General features: G+C 44.1%; 1 protein-coding gene across 1 annotated transcript in view; it reads left to right on the forward strand.

Annotated features, from left to right (window-relative positions):
• The window catches only part of LOC128832273 (sodium-dependent neutral amino acid transporter B(0)AT3-like), a 73345-nt gene that overhangs the window by 23525 nt on the left and 23576 nt on the right, over positions 1–26244 (forward strand). The window contains exons 4-5 of the mRNA XM_054019519.1: positions 21205–21386; positions 21702–21812. Coding sequence (XP_053875494.1) covers positions 21205–21386; positions 21702–21812 — 293 coding nt within the window. The remainder of the gene's footprint in view (positions 1–21204; positions 21387–21701; positions 21813–26244) is intronic.

The raw sequence follows: 26244 nt of genomic DNA on the forward strand, positions 1-26244 counted from the left end.
GGGCAGGCTTGAGACTAATCCCCCAAACCCCTACACCCCCTTTCCTGGGGAGGCTTGAGAATAATATCCTCACCAATTGGTACAGGTGAACACAGACCCAAACCCTTGGATCTTAAAAATGATGAAAAATCAATCAGGTTCTTAAAAGAAGAATTTTAATTAGAGAAAAGGTAAAAGAAGTACCTCTGTAAAATCAGGATGGTAAGTACTTTACAGAATAACAAAAGACTCAAGAACATAGAGGATCTCCCCTCTAGGCAAAACCTTAAAGTTACAAAACCAGGGATAAACCTCCCTCTAGACAAGGAAAATCACAAGCCAAAATAAAAGTAAGCTAACACAATCCTTTATTATTACTTACTAATTCTAATTGAGTTGGATTGCTTGCCTTCTTGATCTGTCTCCGGCAAGCACACAGAACAGACAGACAAAGAACAGACAAAACAAAGCCTCCCCCCCAGATTTGAAAGTATCTTGTCCCCTTATTGGTCATTTTGGTCAGGTGCCAGCTAGGTTACCTGAGCTTCTTAACCCCTTAGAGGTAAAGGGATTTTGTGCCTCTGGCCAGGAGGGATTTTATAGTACTGTATACAGGAAGGTTGTTACACTTCCCTCTATATTTATGACAGCAGCATATCTGTGTCTGTGAATACTGTGAGTGGATCAGGGGCTGACCACTCTAGGGGGATATTTGGTGGGTTTGGGGCATGGAGTGTCCCTATCGCTAACCTACAGAGGGATAGTGGAGTCTCTGAAGGTTGAGAGGAGAGTGCTTGTGTTGCCTGTGGCCAGTGGAGGTGAGGAGCTGACATCCAGCAGACACAGTAAATGCTCTCTCGTGCTATAGGCAGGTGGTAACAAGGTGCCTCACAACCCTAGGTGCTCCCAGAAAGCATCACAGAGCCACCTTTTGAAAAAGAAATTAAAAAATATTTGACCCAAATGTAACAAACAAAAGAGGTGATAGTTTAACAGTCTAAACTTCAGATTTCAAACACCTAGCATTCCTGGAACCACCTCAGTGGTACTGACTAAACCCATTATCGTACTGAGTTAGATCAGAATTCCATGCAGTTTGCTGTCTATGGGTCTTTAAGAGAAGACCTGAACAACTAGTGTCCTATTTGAATTAGAAAGACATTAAAAAACACCTTGGCACTTTTTGAAGAGGAAGGAATTTTCCCTGATGTTCTTCAACAAAAAGTTTCCATCCCCACTATTGTGGTGTAGGATACTGTGCACTGGTTTCCTTCCATGCTCCATCTCCTGGAGCTAGCTGAATTTCAGTAGTGCTATACTTTAGAGTTTGTGAAGTGTTTTGGGATTTCTTGGATTGAGACGGCTACATAAAGCATATTATTCCAGATCCCTGGAGTATAGAAACTGAATATGTCATGAAAGGGTTGATCTAGTTTTCCAGAGTGATAAGTTCCTGAGATCAGATGTTCAGACTTACAAAAAAAAAATAATATTATGGACCACCTCAACCTCCCACTCTTGATACTACTGTAGCTGTCACAGGACTGTTGTGTTAAGCACCATGAAAGAGTGGCAGTAGGGTGGCATTTATGCATTCCAATTGTCTAATGAGATCAACTTTAGTAGTTATATGTCCCCCCTCCCATTACATTAGTATCTGAAGCCCTGATTCACAAAAGGTACGTAGGCACCTAAGTCCCAGTTTTAGGCTCCACCATGATCCATAAAATTCATGCTGAACCTTGTAAGCACCTAAACTCACTCAGCACCTAAGTGTTCAGGGTGAAAGATCCCTCGGTGCCTAAGTTTCTGCCTTTGACCATGCACACTGTTGCCTCCCTCTAGGCATCTTGGTACCTTTCTCCCATCTAACCCCCAAGGTGATCCACAAACTGGGGGAAGATAGGTCAATGAATATCAAAGTAATGTGTGGAGCCAAATCTGTAGAGCCCTGCACAGATACAAACTTTGTATCCACGTCCGATCTGAAAAAATGATCTGCAGATATCCAGGACTCTACAAAACTGGTAGGCATGCTCAGAGGTCACCTACTGGATCAGGTCCCAGTCAGAATCTGTCTGGAGGAGGAGGTTAGAGCACTCACCTGGTATCTCAGAGACCAGGGTCAATTCCCCACTCTGCTGGAAGGGAAGACAGGATTTGAACAGGGGTCTCCCCCTTTCAGGAGAGTGCTCTAATTACTGAGATATGGGATATTCTTATATGGGGCTCCTCAGTCTCTCCTGGTGAAGTTGTTCCACTGTGAATAAATACTTAGTGTCATTGGGTGAGAGAAAGAAAATTACTCCATAGTCCAGTGGTTAGGGCACTCACTTCATATGTGGGAGACTACAGGGCCAAGGCCCCTGGCCTAATCACTCTATTTATTCACAGTGGAACAGCTTCACCGGGGAGTTTGAAGGAATCCCATATCAGCCTCTCTCATAGCACAGTGGTTAGCATGTGCTCCTGTGAGGTGAGCATTCCCTGTTCAGATTCGCTCTTCCTACCTCTGACAGAGAGGAGGGAATTGAATGCAGTCTCCCACATCCCAGGTGAGGTGCTCTAATCACTGGTAAAAGTTAGTAAAAGTTATAAGGCAGGCAGCTCCTCCAGCTCTTTTGTGTAGAATGAGACAGACATCTCATTCATTCCCACAAAAACTATTTAGGCACCTAGTACACCTGACTCTAGGAGAGGGGTTCCTGTTCATGGATCACAAGTAGAGATAGTCCCCTCCCAGCAGCCCAGACCTAGGGCTAGTCTACATTGGGAATTTACATTGGCATAGTTATGTCTCCCAGGGATGTGAAATATGTACACCACCACGAGACGTAGATATACTGATCTAACCCCTAGTGTAGACAGTGCTAGGCTGACAGAAGAATTCTTCCACTGATCTAGCTACCACCTCTCGGTGGTGGGGTTGTGGGGGTGGATTACCTACACTGGCAGGAGAACCCCTCCCGTCTGTGTAAGTAGTGTCTATGCTGAAGTGCTACAGCAGCACAGCTGCAGCATTTAAAATGTACACAAGCCCTTGGGCACCTATCTCCATGAGAGCAGTGGAGCTTAGGACACATTCTTGTCATCAGCATCTCCTATTAGCTAGCTTAGGCAGCTCCCCACCTAGTGTGCTAGCTTTTGTGAACTGCAGTCTAAGGCCGTGGCTACACTCAAAACTTCAAAGCGCTGCCGCAGGAGTGCTCCCACAGCAGTGCTTTGAAGTGGAGTGTGGTCGCGCGCCAGCGCCGGGAGAGAGCTCTCCCAGCATTGCAGGTACTCCACCTCCACTAGGGGATTAGCTTACAGCGCTGGGAGCTGGTGCTTTACACTGGTGCTTTACAGCACTGTAACTTGTTGTGCTCAGGGGGGTGTTTTTCACAAAGTTGCAGCGCTCTAAAGCCCTAAGGCAGTGTAGCCAAGCCCTAAGGCATGTATCTCTCTCCTTTCATTGTATAGAGAACATTAGGTCCCCAACTCAGATTTTGGGAATCATAGTGTTCCTGTGATTTTCTAGATGCTGCAACGCTGAGCAGTGCAATACCTAAGTCCCTTTGTGGATCTCGGCTTGAATTTCTCAGTATTACGTATTTATCCTCACAGCACCCCTAGGAAAGTACTACTCCAAGAGATGACTCATGCTTGGTGATAGTAGGGGGCACAATGTAAAGGGGGAGGCACGTGATCACCCCACATCACCTCTGGGAGGAACCTTCCAGCCCCACTTCCCTGGGCCAGGGCAGCCAATCCTGATGGCTTCTGGGGGATGAGGCCACAGACGCAAGGATCATATGCCTCTAGGCTGGGCTAGGGGCAGCCCCAGCCCTGGGAGACTCACACTACCAGTGTCTCCCTGGAGCTCCCATGTCCTTGTGGACACCTCAGCAATGGAAGGGGCATGGGAAATGCCCCTACTTCTGGCTGAGCAGAGGGACCCTGCTCCCGACACCTTCCCCAGTGATGCACCCGGCCTGGGGCCACCACACTCTCCCTGCCAGAGTTAACTGTGGGGAGGCTCTGCCTTCTCCTGCTGCATCTCCCCACATTGCTGGCTCATTTGACCCCTGTCCCAGCAGCGGGCCCGAGCAGGGAGTACAGGGGGCAGGACAGAGCCGCTTCTCACACCGGCTGAGGGTGGCTGCTCATGGTTGCTGCCTAGCAAGCTGGAAACCCCCATTCCTCTGCACATTTCCAAGTCACTTGGCCCTGTCTCTGGCAGCTGGGCCCAGGCAGGGAGCAGAGGGGTGAGCCACCACCACCTCCCCTGCTGGGCTCTCTTCCAGGCAGCAACTCTGAGCTGAGTCAGCCAACATGAGAAGCAACTCCATACTGCCTTCAGCTCCCTGTCCACGCCCAGCTGCTGGGGGAGGGGCTGAGCAAGCTGGAAGTGCCAGGGAAGAGGCACAGCAGCAGGACAGAGCTAGTAAGGTCACCCAGGAAGTCTGTGACACTGCAAGGAATTGAACTCTGGTCTCCCAAATTCCACACTAGTGTCCTAATCACTGGACAATCTTGAGATGGGCATGGTTGCTTAGGAATTGTGAAATATTAGATTTCCTGACCTGAATAGTGCTGGAGCTTCATCCCTGCACAATTCTTGAGGTTCCTGTAGCCAAAGTCCCTTTGTAAGCTGGTATGGTCTCTCACCAACCTATCTGGATTTGGTCCTGCAGGAGAGAGAGGCAGGGAAATGCCTAGTTTGAGGATCCTGCTGGCGCTTAGGTGCCTGGGTGTCAGAACTAAGGAAGTTATGCACAGGCCCAGCAGCATATTCATACAATTGTAGGACTTGAAGGGATCTCAAAAGGTCATCTAGTCCAGTCCTCTGCACTCACGGCAGGACTAAGTATTATCTAGATCATCCCTGACAGGTGTTTGTCTAACCTATTCTTAAAAATCTCCAGTGATGGAGATTCCACAACCTCCCTAGGCAATTTATTCCAGTGCTTAATCACCCTGACAGTTAGGAGGTGTTTCCCAATGTCCAACCTAAACCACTCATGCTGCAATTTAAGCCCTTTGCTTCTTATTACAAGGAGGAAGAAAAATTGTTTTCCTTAACCACTGAGGATAGGACAATCTTTTATGTACTTGAAAATGTCATTACATCTCTCCATAGTCTTCTCTTCTCCAGACTAAACAAACCCAATCTTTTCCCCCAATCTTTCCTCATAGGTCTTGTTTTCTAGACCTTTAATCATTTTTGTTGCTCTTCTTTGGGTTTTCTTCAATTTATCCACATCTTTCCTGAAATGTGGCACCCAGAACTAGACACAGTACTCCAGTTGAGGCCGTATCAGCGAGGAATAGAGCGGAAGAATTGCTTCTAGTGTTTTGCATATAACACTCCTGCTAATATATCCCAGAATAATGTTTGCTTTCTTTGCAACAGTGTTACACTGTTGACTCATATTTAACTTGTGATCCACTATGACCCCCAGATCCCTTTCTTCAATACTCCTTCCTAGAAAGTCATTTCCCATTATGTATGTGCACAACTGATTGTTCCTTCCTAAGTGGAGTACTTTGCATTTGTCCTTATTGAATTTTATCTTATTTACTTCAGACCATGCCTCCAGATCATTTTGAATTTTAATCCTATCGTCCAAAGCACCTGCAACCCCTCCCAGCTTGGTATCATCTGCAATCGTTATAAGTGATTCTCTCTGTCATTATCTAAATCATTGATTAAGATATTGAACAGAACCAGGCTCAGATCTGATCCCTGTGGGACCCCACTCGATATGCCTTTCCAGCTTGACTGTGAACCATGAATAACTGGGTATAAAACCGTTCCCAGGGCATAGTTATGCACCCACCTTATAGTAGCTCCATCTAGAGTTATATTTCCCTCGTTTGTTTGAGAAGGTCATGCGAGACAGTATCAAAAGCCTTAATAAAGTCGATATACCACATAGAATCATAGAAGATTAGGGTTGGAAGAGAACTCAGGAGGTCATCTAGTCCAATCCCCTGCTCAAAGCAGGACCAAAACTAACTAAATCATCTCAGCAAGGGCTTTGTCAAGCCAGACCTTAAAAACCTCTAAGGAAGGATATTCCACCACCTCCCTAGGTAACCCATTCCACTGCTTCACCACCCTCCTAGTAAAATAGTATTTCCTAATATCCAACCTAGACCTCCCGCACTGCAACTTGAGATCATTGCTCTTGGTTCTGTCATCTGCCACCGCTGAGAACAGCCGAGCTCCATCCTCTTTGGAATCCCCCTTCAGGTAGTTGAAGGCTGCTATCAAATCCCCTCTTACTCTTCTCTTCTGCAGACTAAACAAGCCCAGTTCCCTTAGCCTCTCCTCGTAAGTCATGTGCTCCAGCCCCCTAATCATTTTCGTTGCCCTGCACTGGACTCTCTCCAATTTGTCCACATCCTTTCTGTAGCGGGGAGCCCAAAACTGGACGCAATTCTCCAGATGTGGCCTCACCAGTGCTGAATAGAGGGGAATAATACTTCCCTCGATCTGCTGGCGATGCTCCTACTAATGCAGCCCTATATGCCATTAGCCTTCTTGGCAACAAGGGCACACTGCTGACGCATATCCAGCTTCTCATCCACTGTAATCCCCAGGTCCTTTTCAGCAGAACTGCTGCTTAGCCAATCGGTCCCCAGCCTGTAGCGGTGCGTGGGATTCTTTCATCCTAAGTGCAGGACTCTGCACTTATCCTTATTGAACCTCATAAGATTTAATTTTGGCCCAATCCTCCAATTTGTCTAGGTCACTCTGGACCCTATGTCCACCAGCATATCTACCTCTCCCCCCCCAGCTTAGTGTCATCTGCAAACTTGCTGAGGGTGCAATCCATCCCATCCTCCAGATCATTAATAAAGATGTTGAACAAAACCGGCCCCAGGACCGACCCCTAGGGCACTCTACTTGATACTGGCTGCCAACTAGACATCGAGCCGTTGATCACTATCCATTGAGCCTTACAATCTAGCCAGTTTTCTATCCACCTAACAGTCCATTCATCCAAGCCATACTTTTTTAACTTGCTGGCAAGAATACTGTGGGAGACCATATCAAAAGCTTTGCTAAAGTCAAGATATATCATATGCACTGCTTCCCCATATCCACAGAGCCAGTTCTCATTATAGAAGGCAATCAAGTTGGTCAGGCATGACTTGCCCTTGGTGAATCCATGTCGACTGTTCCTGATCACCTTCCTCTCCTCCAAGTGCTTCAAAATGGTTTCCTTGAGGACCTGCTCCATGATTTTGCCAGGGACTAAGATGAGGCTGACTGTAGTTCCCCGGGTTCTCCTTCTTCCCTTTTTTGAAGATGGGCACTATATTTGCCTTTTTCCTATCGTCCAGGACTTCCCCGGATCGCCATGAGTTTTCAAAGATAATGACCAATGGCTATGCAATCACATCAGTCAATTCTCTCAGCACCCTCAGATGCATTAGATCTGGACCCATGGACTTGTGCATGTCCAGCTTTTCTAAATAGTCCTTAACCTGTTCTTTCACCACTGAGGGCTACTCGCCTCCTCCCCATACCGTGTTGCCTAGGACAGCAGTGTGGGAGCTGACCTTGCCTGCGAAGACTGAGGCAAAAAAAGCAATGAGTACTTCAGCTTTTTCCACATCATCTGTCACTAGGTTGCCTCCCCCATTCATTAAGGGTCCCACACTTTCCCTGACTTTTTTCTTGTTGCTAACATACCTGTAGAAACCCTTTTGTTACCCTTCACATTCCTTGCTAGCTGCAACTCCAACTGTATTTTGGCCACCCCTGCATGCTCAAGCAATATTTTTATACTCCTCCCTAGTCATCTGTCCAAGTTTCCACTTCTTGTAAGCTTCCTTTTTGCATTTAAACTCACCAAAGATTTCACTGTTAAGCCAAGCTGGTTGCCTCCATATTTGCTATTCTTTCTGCATATCAGGATGGTTCGTTCCTGGGCCCTCAATAAGGATTCTTTAAAATATAGCCAGCTTTCCTGGATGCCTTTCCCCCTCATATTAGCCTCCCAGAGGATCTTGCCCATTAGTTTCCTAAGGGAGTCAAAGTCTGCTTTTCTGAAGTCCAGGGTCTGTATTTTGCTACTCTCCTTTCTTCCTTTTGTGAGGATCCTGAACTCAACCATCTCATGGTCACTGCTGCCCAGGTTGCCACATCTACTGCTTCCTTTTATACCAGTAGTCCCCAACCTTTTTCGTCTGATAGAGGACCGTGGCGGCAATGTCAATAGGCGTCGCCGCCAAAATGCCACCGAGAAGCAGAGTCATCCAGAGGCGTTGCCACCAAAAATCGGATGCTCGTCCGCCGGCCAGTACGCAGGCGCACCACGTTGGGGACCCCCCTGTTTTACACACCAGACTTGTTACCCTGCGAAAGAAAGCTATTAGGTTGGTTTGACATGATTTGTTCTTGACAAATCCATGCTGACTGTTACTAGTCACCTTATTATCATCATCATCTTCTTCTTCTAGGTGTTTGCTAATTGATTGATAGTTTAATTAGTTGCTCCAGGTACTGAAGTTAAGCTGACTGGTCTGTAATTCCCCAGGTTGTCCTTATTTCCATTTTTATAGATGGGCAAATATAGTGCTCTAGTCCTCTAGAATCTCTCCCATCTTCCACTACTTTTTGAAGATAGGCGCTGATGTCTCAGATCTCTTCATTCAGCTCCTTGAGTATTCTAGGATGTATTTCATCGGGCCCTGGTGACTTGATGACATCTGACTTGTCTAAATAATTTTTAACATGTTCTCTGATCCTACCTCATTTTTACTGGCATTCACTATGTCAGATGTCCAATTGCTACTAACCTTTTCTTTCTCCTCCTTGGTCACTTCCAACTGATATGGCCCCAGCTGATAAGGTCTAACAACAAGATTTTTTGCTAAGTGGATGACCTTGAACCATTACATTTCATTCCATATCTATTACTCCAGTTTTAAAGGTCACTCAGATCTATTTGTGTGGTATTCCAGTCCTCCTCCATATTGACAATACCTCCCAACTTTGTGTCATCCACAAATTTTATTAGCACACTCCCACTTGTATGTATTGGCAGAGCTGGGGATGCAGAAGGTGCACTGACAGAGGTGTGGCATACATGGGGCTCATCCTGGGCTCCAAATCCTAGTTCCTGTCCTGGCTGTGACCCTTGACTTTGGCCCTGGCCCCGATACCTGCTCTAACCACAACGCACAACCACCATATCCTGGTCACTGATAGTTTGAGCAGCCCCAAACACAAACAATAAGAGAACTAGAGCTGATATGGCAAGCATGGACTCTGCAAAGGCCAATCTCTCTCTGATGGAGATAATGGAAGCCCTACAGATCTCGGAGGCCCAAATTGCTGCCCTGTAGCACCCTGTAGTGCTGCAAGCTCAAGCCACACTGCCTTCAGCTTCAACCCCTGTGCAAACCCAAGCTCCCCTGCCTGACAAGTTTAATGGCAATAGCAACAAATTTAATGAGTTCTTAAAATCATCATTGGCTCCTATTTCTCCTGTGACCACATTTGTATCCACTGATGAACTGTGAGTGAGATTATCAGCCTGCTTCCTGGGGAAGTCCTGGCTTAGACATCTCCACTCCTAGAAGAATTGATCCTGCTTCTGAGACAATTTGAAGATTTCATTAGAGCTATGGTTGTGCTCTTTAATGACCCAAGTCGCAATCGGAGAGCTGAAGCTATGCTTTGGGTGTTGCTGTAGGGACACCAGCCACTTACTAAAACATGCAGCTGAGTTCCAACCCGTGTGTGACACTTTTTTACGGTGCCCAGGGTTGTGACACTGATGGCTTTTTGGGGTGTCCAGGACTGAGTCACCTTGTTACGCCTTGTTTTCAGCAAGAGGGAGGGTGTGGTATTTTTTTTTTTGTGGTAGCTGGTGTCAGCTTCTTGACAGTGCCAGCCCTTCAGTCATTTAAGCACTCTCCTCTGGGCTTATGCCAGCTCTAAATTCACCTTGCAGGTTAACATTAGGTGCACCCCAATCTCAAAGAGCATCTGAAGTGTCCCCCTGCTGCTCACAGAAATTGAGGTAAAAGGTAAAAACTGTTTTCAAAGAAACAGTGTATGCTCACCTAGACTGGTACAAACTCAGGATCAGGTCTCTTATAATGTTACAGCACTGAAATATATTTACAGTGAAACAACGATAAATTTATGATTAATGTTAAGTTTTAAGAGATACTGAGTATGGCTAGTAAATTGAAACAGAAATGGTTACACATATAAAAAACAAAACATAAAACACTATCCTAGGTCTACACTTAATAATGTTTTCTTTTTCTATTTAACAAAGTAAATTTTCTCCTAAGGATTTAGTTTGACAGAGCTGCTGGTTTCCAGTCAAAACTGGAATCCAAGTATTTATGAACATCCTGTGCCCTTCCAGGTGTTTCCTTAGTAAATGGCACACAAAATGTCTCACTTGCCCCCCCAGTTACACTCCAGTAAACCCTTGAAGTGCACCCCCAATAAAACTCTTCTCCTTCTTTGCTTGTTGTTGGTTTTTTTGGTTGACTTTACATCGTTGTTCTTTATTAGCATTTACTTCAAACTGATGATGGGAGGCCCATTGGGAAACAATGCAATTAGCTAGATGGACAAACACTCCTGGCTTGAGAGAACCAGTCTCTGCTGGTTACTTATAGCCTGAGAATCTGGATATTAAAGTATATGTTCAATACTTATACACAGTCCCATAAATACCATCTGTACATACAACATACAAGGATATTAATGACCAGCATGATCCTCCGTTTCAAATAATTTCGTACATGACACTTTTTATGGATAAATACTTTGAAAGCAGTGTGTTAAGTGTAGTGAGTATGTCAGACCTGATACGAGTTGCTGACACAGTAGTGAACCCTTTGCCAGCTAACACTAATAGATCCCTAGGTCACAGCTTGGTAGTAGTCACCAAGTGGAATGAGGCCACCCAGCATCATCATTTCTGTCTCAGTCTAAACAATGATACTGAGGATGAACTGGCACTGATGGAATCGTCATCTGGCCTGGATGCCTTAGTCAACCTATGCATCAGGATTGAAGACCACCTGACCAAACACCACCAAGAAAAAAAGATGGTCCCTCTGGCTCCCACCAGCCCTGCTGGCTCTGGACCAACCCCCCTCCAAATCACCAGTCCCTTCTCTGTCATCCAATCCCATACAAGTTGATCAGGTCTATCCTCGCCTTTCTATGTCGAGAAGACTCCATGCCGGGCATTGGGCTTCTGCATATACTGCGGGAGATCAGGACACTCTGCATCAAGCTGCCCTGCCCAAGGTCCAATCTGTGCCTAACTCAGGAAATGCCAAGTCCCAGCCCAATAGGGGACTCTGGACTGGGCTGGCACCCCTCCCTCTTCCCAGGAGCCCATGCTAACATTCATCCACTGGTACCCTGGTGATGGCCAATCAGTGCCCTACAGCTATCCAACTCCCTCCCTGGCTCCAGCACCCTGTGATGCCCAACACCAACTTAGAGGTGGACTTGGATGCCTCAGGCAATTTCATGAATCTGGAGTTTCCCCAAGCACACAATATCCCCACTGAGCGCAAGGACTCCCCCAAGTTAGTGGAGTCCATAGACAGGTCACTCCTTTTGTTGAGACTGGTCACCAACAGATGGCTCCCTATGAGTATGTCTACACTGCAACCGTGTCTAGCCTGTGCCAGCTGACTTGTGCTCCTTGGTCTTGGGCTAAGGAGCTGCCATAACCACTTATTAATGAGTTGTTCAAAAGACTCCACTCCACCAAGGTCTTCACAAAGTTGGACCAATGATGATCAGGAAAGACAAATGGAAGACAGCCTTCCATACCAGTTATGGCCAGTCTGAGTATTTGGTCATGCTGTTTGGATTTTGCAACACCCTGATGACTTTCCAGCACTTCATAAAGGACATCTTTAGGGACATGCCAGACCAATTTGTCATCATTCACCCGGATGACATCCTGATTTTCTCTGAAAGGCAGGACCTCCACAATCATCATGTGCACATTGTCTTGGAGAAAGACTGCCAAAAAAACATCTCTACACAAAGCTCAAGAAATGTGAGTTCGATCAGGACACCATGGAATTCTTGGGATATATCATCCCACCTGAGGGACTCGCCATAGACCTGCATAAAGTAGCAACAACTACTGACTGGGCTGCATCCAAGGGTGTATGTGGGGTGCAGCAATTCCTGGGGGTTGGCAATTTCTACCAGCAATTTATTGAAGCTTGGTTGCATCCACAATGGCAGTCCTGCAAAAAGGGACCCAGTTCACCTAGTCCATGGAGGCTCAGTCGGCCTTTAGTTAATCAAAGAGGGCATTCACTTCAGCACCTACCCTGAACCACCCAGATACCACTAAACAATTTACAATCAAGGCAGACACTTCAAACTTTGCTGTAGGTGTAGTATTATCTCAAAACATGGGCCGCCACAACCAATTCCCACAATCAAAGCCCTTAGGGTCTCCTCCAGCCTCTGTCTATATCTTAACAGCTTTGATCTACTATCTCAAGAGACTTCCCTGTATAACTGCCACACACCCAGGGACACTCGGTAATCCTTGTTATTGTTGAGCTCCTAACAAAGATGGTGCACTTCATCATGTGCTGTACTGTTCCTACCTCATGGGAGACAGCTCAGTTCTTCCTAGAAAATGCCTTCTGTTACCACAGGTTAACAATAAGCATTGTATTGGACTGGGGTCCCCAGTTCATCTCCTGATTCTGGCAAGAATTTCTTAGACTCCTAGGCATCAAGTCCCTCACTTTGTCTGTCTAGCACCCACAGACTAATGAGCAAATACAGAGAGTCAATCAAATCTTGAAGCAGTACATTCGCTGCTTTTTGAGCTACCACCTGGACAACTGGCTTCTGCTGCTGTGCAATGCCCAATTTGCATACAACAATACAATCCATGCCTTGACCCAACATAGCAAATTCTTTGCAAACTATGGTTTTCACCCCCACTTCCACCCAGACTTGCCCATGAGTTCCCCAGTACCAGCCACTATGGATTTTGACTACACCAGCAGAGTCAGTCTCCAGACAACTTAACAAGTGCAGCTGGCCTATAGTAAGCTGCCTAATTGGCTATACAGCCTGATTGGTTGGAAGAGTCAGCAGCCTGGCAGCAGCAGCAGTTCATTGGTTGCTCAAAGCATTCACCCATGGCTGTGTTAGCTCCTGCACCTGCTTGTTCCCAGCCTTGCACCTGCCCTGGACCCAGCCCTGCTCCTGCCTTGCCTCATTTCAGGTAACCCAGCTCTGATTCTCGGCTCAATTCCTGACTTTGGCTGTGACCCTTGGCTTTGGCTAATTGTCTCTGACTACTACTACAACCAGCAGGCCTGATAAAAAATGCTAATGTTGGAGAATCTAAGTCAAGATTGGATTTTTTCTAAAAGATGTGCTCTAGTTCAAACAAAAAAATATTTTGGAGAAGTTCTATGGCCTGTTCTATAAAGCTCAGATGAGATGATCACAGTGGTCTCTTATGGCCTTAGAAGCTCTGAACCTATATTAAAGAGCCATTTAGTACCCAGTATTCTCTCTCCATGAAGGTACTTGTACACTAAGTCATCTTTTATTCTTTTTGACAAACTAAACCGCTTGAGTTCTTTAAGTCTCACTGTAACACTTTTTTCCAGTCCTAGAAATCATTTGTGGCTCTTGCCTGCACCCTCTCCTATTTTCCAACATCTCTCTTGAAATGTTGACACTGAATTATTCACAGTATTCCAGTATCAGTCTCACCAATGCTGTATACATAGGTGAAAAATCACCTCCCTATTACTACTCACTACTTATTTGTTTATAAATTCAAGGATCACATCCAAGATACCTGTTTTGGCATAGCAACACCCTGGAAGTTCATGTTGAGGGCTTGTTCACTGTGACTGGTAAAAAAAATTTCAGGGTCACTCCTTTCCAGGGTACAATCCCCCCCCCCCCCCATTCTATAGGTATGACTTGCATTCCTTGTTCCTCGATGAATAACTTTGCATTTGGCTATATTAAACACATTTTATTTGAATGGCATGAGTGTACCATCCTGTGCACCCCCTTGTGGCTAAGGTTGATATTGCAGGTGAACCTCTGCCTTACTTCCCCAAGTTGGGACATAAAACATTCCTTGCAAAGGAATCTGGACAAGGGGACCTGAAAGAAACAAGCAAACCAGAAATAAGTGTTTCTTTTAACAAGATTTCATGGAAAGAGCATTTGTAATAACAGTTGAAGAGGGCCTTATTACAGGACCCCAGTATATACGCTCCTCGACTCAAAATCCTCAAAGTCTCCTAGCCTGTTTAGGCTAGCTTGCTAGAGCCTGGAAGACAGATCACCATCTGTTGCTACTTGAATGACTTCTAGTACCCTCTCTCTTGCTCAGCTTCTTGTTCCTGTTTAAATAGGTCAGTCCTAGGGCAGACTAATGAGCCTCCTTGATTATACTCAGACTGTTCTGATTGCAAGTTTGTGGCTGATCCTTAAAGGTGTAGAACAGTCCTTCACAAATGATCTTAGTTTACCAAGAGATCCAGATCACTCTACTAGATTGCCCTGTACTCATGATTATTTACCACTCCGCCAGTCTTGGTGTCATCCACACATTTTATATTTGCTTCCAATTTATTGATGAAAATATTGAATAGCATCAAGCCTAGTATTGAACCAACCTAGAAATACCCTCATTCATTGATGATTCCCTGTTGACAACTATGTTGTGAGATCCATCAGTTAGCCAATTCGTAATACATTTAACAGTAACTGATGACTCAGAATGTCAGTCAGTACTATGTCAAGTGCCTTACAAAAGTCTAAGTACAATCCATCTACTCACTTACCTTTATCAAACAAACTTTTAATCACCTCAAAGAATATAATCAGGTTTGTCTGACATGACTTATTTTCTATAAAGCTATGTTGACTGGCATTAGTGATATAGTTTTGATCAATTGAATCCCATATCAGCCTTTCCACTATTTTTTTCTGGGATTGATGTCAGGCTAACCAGCCTATAGTTAACAGGGCCCTCTTGCTTGCCCTTTTTGAATATTGACACAATAGCACTTTTCCAGTCTTCTGTAATTTCCCTGGTATTCAAGATTTATTAAAAATGAGTTTCAGCAGCCCAGATGTCTCCTCAACCAACTCTTTTAGGACTCTTTGGTGCATGTTATCTAGGCCTGCTGATTTAAAAATGTTTATCCCTAGTAGCTGATGTTTAACATTCTCCCGAATTACTAATGGACTGGAAGGTCCTTTCATCATGTGAGGCAGTGCATATTCCTACTTTCCATATACAGAACAGAAATATTTATTCAACAATTCTATCTTTTCTGCATCATTAACAATTATACTATCTCCATGTAGTAATGTGCCTATACAATTGATAGGATTTCTTTTTTCTTAATATACTTAAACTCTTAATTGTCCTTAGCCCTGACAGCCATGGATTTTTCCCTAATGTCTTTAGCTCTCCTTATCAATTTTCTGCACCACCTGACTTCTAATTTATATTGATTGTTAGGCCATTTGTTATTTTTTTTTATTTCTAATTGCTACCTTAACTTCACAACTGAACCAGGATAGGTTTTTAGCCAAATTTGTCCTCCTTGATTGTCGCTTTTGGGCCATCTAATAAACTCTTAAAGAGCTCCCAATTTTAATTCACATTTTACTGTTTAATTTTTTTCCTTCCAATCAGTTTTACTCACAGTTTCCCCATACTTGGGAAATTTGTAGATTCATAGATTCTAGGACTGGAAGTGACCTCGAGAGGTCATCGAGTCCAGTCCCCTGCCCTCATAGCAGGACCAAATACTGTCTAGACCATCCCAATGAGGCATTCTGAAACACCAAGCACATGTATTACTCTTTGGATCAGTCCTCTGTCCACATTTAATATAATCAGGTCATTCATGATCACTAGCCCTGAAGCAATCACCAACTTTTAATTTCAGTGACTGATTCATATCTATCTTCCATAATGCGGTCCAAAGTAGTAGTACTGCCTCCTATTGAGTGCAATACCTTTTGTGATAGAAAATCTCCACCTATCATTTTTAGAAATTAGAGATATTTTGCTCCTGGCTCAATGAAACCTCTAGCATACGTCTCCCAAATTGATGACCCCTCATCACCCATTTTTAATTTCACACATTAGACAGGTTGTTTAATAAGCAACTAATCCTGTTCTCTGATTTTATTTGGTAATCTGTAACAGATCCCAACTAGTACCCTCTCCTGGCTACTGGAAGGGAACTGTTTTCTGGTGACTGGTGTCATGATTCCCTGTTATTGCTTCTTATAGTGGCCCCTACTCGTTGCTGCTCAGCTAGCTTTTCCTCTCACCTTCTACTGATGTGGGACCCTAGTGCTTCATTGTACAGCTGGGCCAAATTTTTGGAAGAAGAGTTTATTTGCCAAAAATGCAGTTTTGGGTCAATCAAAACTATTTGTGAATTTGACACATTAGTGGAACAGTTTCAGAAAAAAATAATTGGGGGAGGCTATATTCAAAAAAGGGATTTTGGTTGTTCTGTGAATGGTGCCTGAGGAGGAGCTACTGCTGCCACATACCCAGTAACCTAGTGTCTAGGGTTCTCACCTGTGATGTGGAAAATGCCAGGTTGAATCCCTACTCACTAACAGGGACTTAAACTTGGGTCTCTCCTTCCCAGGCGAGTGCCCTAGGCCAGTGGTTTTCAAACTTTTTAGGTTGTGTATCCCTTTCCAAATAATGTAGTCTACCGCATATCCCCATCTGAGATAGGTATATTATGACCCTATGATTAGATGCCAAGTCTTACTAAATAAAATGCGTTGTCTGCCATTAGATGATTTTCCTACCCACAGCGAAAGCTCATGCACCCCTAGGGGTATATGCACCCCAGTTTGAAAACCACTGTACATAGGCTATAGTCATCTCTTTTGCCCAATGACTACTCAAGTATTTGATACAAAGCAGAATGGCTTCAAAAGAAGAGACTGAGCCTTGGTCTACACTACAGAGTTAGGTCGAATTTAGCTGCGTTAGGTCAATTTTACAAGCAACCCCATTCCGTCGACCTAAAGGGCTCTTAAAATCGATTTCTGTACTCCTCCCCAGCAAGGGGAGTAGCACTAAAATCAGCCTTGCTGGGTTGAATTTGGGGTAGTGTGGATGCAAATCAACGTTATTGGCTTCCGGGAACTATCCCAGAGTGCTCCAATGTGACCGCTCTGGACAGCACTTTCAACTCCGATGCACTAGCCAGGTACACAGGAAAAGCCCCGGGAACTTTTGAATTTCATTTCCTGTTTGGTCAGCATGGCGAGCTCAGGTGACCATGCAATCCCCCCAGAATCGCAAACGAGCTCCAGCCCAGAATACCTACAAGTCTGGGATTAGTGCACTCACTTAAGGGGGTGAGGGTGGGGAGATCTTGGCTCAGATTCCTACTCCAGAGTTTCCTGTCATTCTGAGGTACAAAATATATCGGAAGGACAGAACAGATCATATGGGGGGGGAGCAGTGGCACGATATGTGAAAGAAAATGTAGAATCAAATCAAGTAAAAATCTTAAATGAATCCACATGTTCCATAGAATCTCTATGGATAGTAATTCCATCCTCTCATAAGAATATAACAGTAGGGATCTATTATCGACCACCTGACCAGGACAGTGATAGTGACGATGAAATGCTAAGGGAGATTATAAAGGCTATCAAAATAAAGAACTCGATAATAGTGGGGGTTTTCAATTATCCCCATATTGACTGGGTACATGTCACCTCGGGACAAAATGGAGGCACAAAATGTCTTGATACTTTAAATGACTGGTTCTTGGAGACGCTGGTAGAGGAACCCACAAAGGGAGAGGCAATTCTCGATTTAGTCCTGAGTGGAGCGTAGGATTTGGTCCAAGAGGTAACTATAACAGGATTGCTTGGAAATAGTGACCATAATATAAAAACATTTAACATTCCTGTGGTGAGAAGAACACCTCAACAGCCCAACACTGTGGCATTTAATTTCAGAAAGGGGAACTATGCAAAAATGAGGAGGTTAGTTAAGCAGAAATTAAAAAGGTACAGTGACTAGAGTGAAATCCCTGCAAGCTGCATGGACACTTTTCAATGACACCATAATAGAGGCCCAACTTAAATGTACAACCCAAATTAAAAAACACAATAAAAGAACTAAAAAAGAGCCACCGTGGCTTAACAACCATGTAAAAGAAGCAGTGAGATAAAAAGGCATCTTTTAAAAAGTGGAAGTCAAATCCTAGTGAGGTAAATAGAAAGGAGCATAAACACTGCCAAATTAAGTGTAAAAATGTAATAAGAAAAGCCAAAAAGGAGTTTGAAGAACAGCTAGCCAAAAACTCAAAAGGTAATAAAATGTTTTTTATGTACATCAGAAGCAGGAAGCCTGCTAAACAACCAGCGGGGCCCCTGGACAATCGAGATACAAAAGGAGCACTTAAAGACGATAAAGTCATTGTGGAGAAACTAAATTAATTCTTTGTTTCAGTCTTCACGGCTGAAGATGTTAGGGAGATTCCCAAACCTGAGCCGTCCTTTTGTAGGTGACAAATCTGAGAAATTGTCACAGATTGAGGTGTCACTAGAGGAGGTTTTGGAATTAATTGATAAACTTAACAGTAACAAGTCACCAGGACCAGATGGCATTCACCCAAGTGTTCTGAAAGAACTCAAATGTGAAATTGCGGAACTATTAACTATGGTTTGTAACCTGTCCTTTAAATCTGCTTCTGGAAGATAGCTGATGTAACACCAATATTTAAAGAGGGCTCTAGAGGTGATCCCGGCAATTACAGACTGGTCAGTCTAACGTCAGTACCGGGCAAATTAGTTGAAACAATAGTAAAGAATAAAATTGTCAGACGCATAGAAGAACATTACAGAAACCATGTTGACTTTTGCCCAATAAGTTAAGGGAAATCATGTCTTACTAATCTATTAGAGTTCTTTGAAGGGGTCAACAAACACGTGGACAAGGGGGATCCAGTGGACATAGTGTACTTAGATTTCCAGAAAGCCTTTAACAAGATCCCTCACAAAAGGCTCTTACGTAAATTAAGTTGTCATGGGATAAGAGGGAAGAGCCTTTCATGGATTGAGAACTGGTTAAAAGACAGGGAACAAAGGGTAGGAATAAATGGTAAATTTTCAGAATGGAAAGGGGTAACTAGTTGTGTTCCCCAATGGTCAGTCCTAGGACCAATCCTATTCAACTTATTCATAAATGATCTGGAGAAATGGGTAAACAGTGAGGTGGCAAAGTTTGCAGATGATACTAAATTGCTCAAGATAGTTAAGACGAAAGCAGACTGTGAACAACTTCAAAAAGATCTCACAAAACTAAGTGATTGAGCAACAAAATGGCAAATGAAATTTAATGTGGATAAATGTAAAGTAATGCACATTGGAAAAAATAACCCCAACTATACGGGCTAATTTAGCTACAACTAATCAGGAAAGAGATCTTGGAATCATCGTGGATAGTTCTCTGAAGACGTCCATGCAGTGTGCAGCGGCAGTCAAAAAAGCAAACAGGATGTTAGGAATCATTAAAAAAGGGATAGAGAATATACGGAGAATATCTTATTGCCCTTATATAAATCTATGGTATGCCCACATCTTGAATACTGCATACGGATGTGGTCTCCTCATCTCAAAATATATACTGGCATTAGAAAAAGTTCAGAGAAGGGCAACTAAAATGTTTAGGTGTTTGGAATGGGTCCCATATGAGGGGAGATTAAAGAGGCTAGGACTTTTCAGCTTGGAAAAGAGGAGAGTAAGGGGGGATATGATAGAGGTATATAAAATCATGAGTGGTGTGGAGAAAGTAAATAATGAAAAGTTATTTACTTGTTCCCATAATATTCTTATATTAGAACTAAGAACTAGGGGCCACCAAATGAAATTAATGGGCAGCAGGTTTAAAACAAATATAAGGAAGTTCTTCACACAGCGCACAGTCAACTTGTGGAACTCCTTGCCTGAGGAGGTTGTGAAGGCTAGGACTATAACAGGGTTTAAAAGGGAACTAGATAAATTCATGGAGGTTAAGTCCATTAAAGGCTGTTAGCCAGGATGGGTAAGGAATGGTGTCCCTAGCCTCTGTTTGTCAGAGGGTGAAGATGGATGGCAGGAGAGAGATCACTTGATCATTACCTGTTAGGTTCACTTCCTCTGGGGAACCTGGCATTGGCCACTGTTGGTAGACAGGATACTGGGCTGGATGGATCTTTGGTCTGACCCAGTATGGCCATTCTTATGTTCTGTATCTTAGGTGAATGCCCTAGCCCCTTGGGGGGAAAGGGTGAATGCACGTGCCATCATGTCCTCCTCCTGTCTTGTCAATCTAGCTCTTAATTTCCTGTGTTTTCATACACACACACACACACACACACACACAAGCCCCACAATAAAATGATTCATTCCATTTAAAAAAATTTTGTCAACACTTCCGATTTGCCAAACATTCTGAATTTCAGTTTTGCTCAAACCAATCATTTTTTTTTCATTTTTGGAACTGCCAGTGAACCACAAAATCAGTTATTTGCCCAGCTCTATTCCACAGGACTGACCACTGGTAAAAAAATCTGGAGAATACCAGTGGTCCGTGGATCACAGTTTGGATATTGCTGCCCTAGCTAAGACTGGAAACTGAATAAAAGATGTCACACATTGTGTGCTGCTGAATATTGGGTCCAATGGCTCCAACTCTGGCTTTCACAAAGTAAACTGAAAGTGGTTTTCAGCTGAGGAGTCCCTCAATATAAGGGAATTCACCAGTGGAAGGATGACCAGCATTCTGTCTCCCCTTCACAGCCCTTGCATAGGATAATATATTGGGGCATGGGCATAGCCTCCTCTGCACTCTGTCAATCCCTAGCTGCTGCAAAAGTCCTTTGGGCAGGCATTGTTGCCATGTGCAATTTAGAATAGCTCCTCAAGGCTGCTTAAAACTGGTCCCATAGGGTGGCTGTAAAAATGATGTAAGGCCCGCTTCTGTACACTACCCAGATGAGGATTTCAGTCCTTGATCTTTTAGTCTTGACTAATATTTTAAGTTTCCAGAATAGCTGTCTTTCTTCACTAATATAGAAAGTTGCTTCATAATTATTGTTCCCACAGTACATGGGAAATGAGATATTGTTTAAATTTCACACTTGCCAGTTTAGTAATACTTGTTATACTTTTCTTTTCAGGATACATTGAAGAATGCCATGAAAGTACTGCAGTAAATTATTTCTGGTACAGGAGAGCTTTAAACATAAGCTCTGATATCACTGACAATGGCAACTTACAATGGTGGTTAGTTTTGTGCTTGGCCATTTGCTGGGCAATTGTGTACATTTGTACCATTCGAGGAATTGAATCCACAGGAAAGGTGAGGAAATAGAGAGAAGACCACCTAGAAAAGTTGACTTGCTGCTCTGTCTCTTGTCCTTAAAGTACTAGATTTCATCTTCATGGGAAATACAAAAACAAGTATGTTCTTTCAAACCCTAATTCTTAGAGTATTTTAGGGAGGGATTTTATGACAAAACAAATTCTAACTGGTCATTCTGCTTCCTGAAAAAAACATGTTATACTTAGAATATGCTGCTTCAAAAAAATTGTACTAGAATGAGATGTTGTAGTAACTAAAATAACCTCTATTGACCTTGTTGTCTCTGTCTCGCTTTTCTTATTTCCCTATTAGGCTATTTATGTAACAGCCATATTTCCTTATGTGGTCCTAACTATATTCCTTATTCGTGGACTCACTCTACCAGGAGCCACTGAAGGTTTAGTTTACTTCTTCACTCCTAATGTAAGTATCAGTGTTGGCTGTATTCAAAAACATACTTTTTTCTAGTTATACCGGCCATCTAGCTTTCAAATATCAGTTTTCCAAAAACTTCCTATCCAGTACTTCATCTAAGGTTCTTTTCAGTCAAAGTATTTGTAGTTATATGAATATATCTTAGATTGTGATAAGAGTGAAAGGAGTACTAAATCATTTTTTTACTAAGCATTTTCCCATACTTTATGATACAGTATCATAGAATATCAGGGTTGGAAGGGACCTCAGGAGGTCATCTAGTCCAACCCCCTGCTCAAAGCAGGATCAATTCCCAACTAAATCATCCCAGCCAAGGCTTTGTCAAGCCTGACCTTAAAAACCTCTAAGGAAGGAGATGCCACCACCTCCCTAGATAATCCATTCCAGTGCTTCACCACCCTCCTAGTGAAAAAGTTTTTCCTAATATCCAACCTAAGTATATGCTTAGGTGGAAGCATACTATGAAGGCATCGTTAGTGACACCAAAGTTAAAGTGGAATTGAGTTTTGCACTTAAAGGATGATTCAGCTTCTTATGAAAAATGTGTATCCTTCTGAAAATTACAGTACTTACTGAGTAAAAAATTAATCTTCTGAGATTTTAAAAATAATTCTCTTTAGGAATTAAACACTTGATTCTTTTAAAGATTAATGGTAATTCCCACCCCCCTTATTCTTCATAATTGAAAGCTTCTTCAGCAGAGCCTGAAAGAATCAGGATTTATCATGCAGAACTGTCCTATTTCAAAATTACTGCCATTCCCCATTGTTCTCAATAGGACTGAAGGCACAGCTCCCCTCATTTGTAGCCATTTTCAGAAAACTACTTAGCTTGTAATTGCTTTTTTCGTGAGGAGGGGAGAAGGCAGGAAGTGTAACTGTACAGTGAAGCTGAGGCGAAGAGAGACTGAAGGAGGAGGAGGGTTGGCACAAACAGCAAATCAGCACAGGGCAGAGAAAGTCAGAACTATCTACTGATTTTGCCTGGAATGTCCACAGCCAGCTTTCTGGCTGCTCCAAGCAAAAAAAAAACAAAAAACCTGCAGCGCGGCCGGAGCCAGGGTGCCTCCCTGTCCTGCAGATCATCTGTACCCCGGCTAGCGGGAGGAGGGACAGGGGGAGGGAGCGGGGGGAGAGAGAGAAGGGGCTTCAGGGGGGTGCTGCCACATGGCCCCTCCTGCCGTGCCCCCTGCCGGGAGGGCTCCACACCACTCCGGTTGGCTGGAAGGGAAGGATGCGGGCTGCCCTGCCAGATTTGCTGCAGGGCGCTCCTGTCCTCCACGCCGCTGCCCCATACAGGGCGGCCAGAGCGGAACAACAACAACAAAAAGCAGCAGCTGTGCCGCCCTAGGATTGGGTGGAATGCCGCCTCCTACAAGCTGCCGCCCCAACCACCAGCTTGCTCGGCTGGTGCCTGGAGCCGGCCCTGTCCACAGGTCCCTGCTTTAGCTACTTTTGCTTCTGCTAGCTGGAGTCTCTGGCTGGCTCCTCTCTACCTTTCTCCCCAAATGCCACGTGATGTGGGAGGAGAGGAGTGGCACCACCTGGAGTATCCCCAGAGTGTGTGTGGGTCTCCCCATCACTGTTCCAGGACCAGGGAAGGAGTGGCCCAGCTAGGCACCATTTTACCACCATCCCTTACTGCTGCAGTCCCTGCTTTGGATGTTTCTGTTCTCACATCTCCCAGGTGAGTGCTTTAATCACTGGGATATTGGGTATTCTGAACATACACACCAACCAGTCCCCAAAATCCCCAGCTGGCTCACCCCAGCTGTATTTTGTGTGGGTTAGGCATACTCAGAGCATGCCTACCAGATCGGGCCACAAAGGCAAGATAGGCAGGAGAAAGCCTAGTTTGAAAATCACATTGGGGTAAGGCGCCTTGCAGCTCATCTAGCTGTGGGGAAGTGTTAGGATTTAGGCAACTTTGTGTATTCCCAGTGGGGGGAAATTGGGATTAGGTGCTGACAGGGTTAGGCAGCAGAACAATGGTTTTGTGAATGTCAGGCATCGAAGGCTATTATTTAGGCACCATTAAGTCCCTTTGTGTCTCACAGTGTCTCTGGCTCCTCATAGCATAGTGGGCCACCATCTTCCCTCTGGGCAGTTATGGCTTCAATCCCCATTGAGAAAAATGGAAAGGGGGCAGCAGTTTGTGAAAGATAAACTCATTTATGAAAAATAAATGGCAAAAAGTGACCATTAATCCTAAATATCTTTTCAAAAGCTACCCATTGCATCAGATCTACTCCACAGGTAGGCCAGGAGGGGGTATCTAGGCTGTATGTGTGTATATGCAGGGTCACATAAGGAGGTCCAAGAAGAAGGGTGAATTTGGAGGTGGTGCACATGGCGTGAGAGGGAGGGGAACTTTGGAGGACAGAAGGGAGGGCGAAACTGGTGTACACTTTGGCTATTTTCTTCTGCTCTAGCTAAGAAGGCAGTTGAAAAATCAAGTTTTAACTGATCCATATGCTTGGCTCCATAGTAAGGTAAAGCAGCTAGAGTGTACCAGTAAATATGGCCATAAAAATTAAAATTAAGAAAGTGATTTAAGGTTGATACTTCATATCTTCAAATCATTAAACCACCACATGGTGACATTACGTTTCTTCAGTATTCATGTATGAAATTTTATTTTATAAAGAAGGACACTCCTAGGCAAAAACTGTTAAGATGTTGTTAAGGTGGAGCGTACGGTTTAGCAATTTAGGGTAAACTACATTACAGGGATGTTGCAACTATCCTAGAACCTAGCATTATAAACATCAATGGGCTTTGGATTAGGTCCTTAAATATTACACAAAGTATTTTAAATTCATGTCAGCAGAGGAGTATGACAACAATGGCACTTCAGTCTCTCTCCTACAGCTAAATAAGAATGCTTCTTTATAAAACTGAATAACAGAGGTCTTAAAAATCTGTTCAGATCAGTAGTTTTGTGGACAAAAACCTATTGAATTGACTTTCACTGTCTTAATAGCTAAAATAACTACTATAAAATCCTGTACTGCAAGATGTATCTAATTCTTAACATTTTCTAAAAGATTTCAAATTCTATTTACATAAAAATATAATTACAGTATTGTAACAAGGTGCACTCACCTCTCATGAGCACCCCGTCTCAGTGAGTGTGCCTGCACACTCGCAGTTTCTGGTGTGTCTTCGATGACTCAGCCCTCCAGCCAAGTCTGTCTTCCGGAGTGCATGTCCAACAAGGGCCTCTCTCAGTGCCCTCTGTAACATCTCTCTCAAGTTGTCCCTGGTCCAGAATAGAGCAGTGCCCCAGGCCTCCTTCCCTGAAGGCAGTGTCTTCACCCTCTCAGGGCCTTTCTGGCTTCAGCTAGGCCACTACAGTTCAGTTCCCCTTCTGGGGTGCCTCAAAGTTCAGGCCACTTTCCCAGTGGCTGGGGTGAGAGGGAACCCAGGCCCACCCTCTACTCCGGGTCCCAATTAGTAGCAGACATGCCATGTCCCTTTATCTAAGCTACACTGCTGCTCTAATTTCCTGGGCCACATTCTTCACCTTACCTCAGGGCCTTGTCCTGATGAAGTCCCAGCAGCCAGCTCAGAGCTCCTTCTTGCTCTCCCTGGCTTTCAGCAGTACTGCCCTGTTCAAGGTCCTGTAGTTCCCTCAGCCAGCCAGGCATGCCATCCACTCTCCTCCAAGCAAGGGACTGGACTCATACTGGCCCTGCAGCTCTTCTTACACTAGCCTGCTGGGTCCTGTTTTTTTTGTTGAAGAATTGTGACTTTTAGGTCTGTAATTGAGTGACCAGGGAGGTTGAAGTGTTCTCCGACTGGTTTTTGGAATGTTATAATTCTTGACGTCTGATTTGTGTCCATTTATTCTTTTGCGTAGAGACTGTCCGGTTTGGCCAATGTACATGGCAGAGGGGCATTGCTGGCACGTGATGGCATATATCACATTGATAGATGTGCAGGTGAACGAGTCTCTGATGGTGTGGCTGATGTGATTAGGTCCTATGCTGGTGTCCCTTGAATAGATATGTGGACAGAGTTGGCAACGGGCTTTGTTGCAAGGATAGGTTCCTGGGTTAGTGTTTTTGTTGTGTGGTTGCTGGTGAGTATTTGCTTCAGGTTGGGGGGCTGTCTGTAAGCGAGGACTGGCCTGTCTCCCAAGATTTGTGAGAGTGAGTGATCGTCCTTTAGGATAGGATGTCGATCCTTGATGAAGGTATTTCTAGACTGCAATCAAGTCCTCTCTTAATCTTCTCTTTGATGAATAGATTGAACTCCTTAAATCATTCTTAGGACTTCTCTCTGAACTGTCTCCAGTTTTTCAACATCCTTTTTTAAAATGTTAACAGAAGAAGCGGACACACTCTTCCAATAGAGGGTCTCACTGGTGCTAAATACAATGGTAATAACCTTAATACTCCTGCTCAATATTCCCCTGT

The sequence above is a fragment of the Malaclemys terrapin genome, chromosome 2 (genome assembly GCF_027887155.1).
Source record: "Malaclemys terrapin pileata isolate rMalTer1 chromosome 2, rMalTer1.hap1, whole genome shotgun sequence".
Classification (NCBI taxonomy): domain Eukaryota; kingdom Metazoa; phylum Chordata; order Testudines; family Emydidae; genus Malaclemys; species Malaclemys terrapin.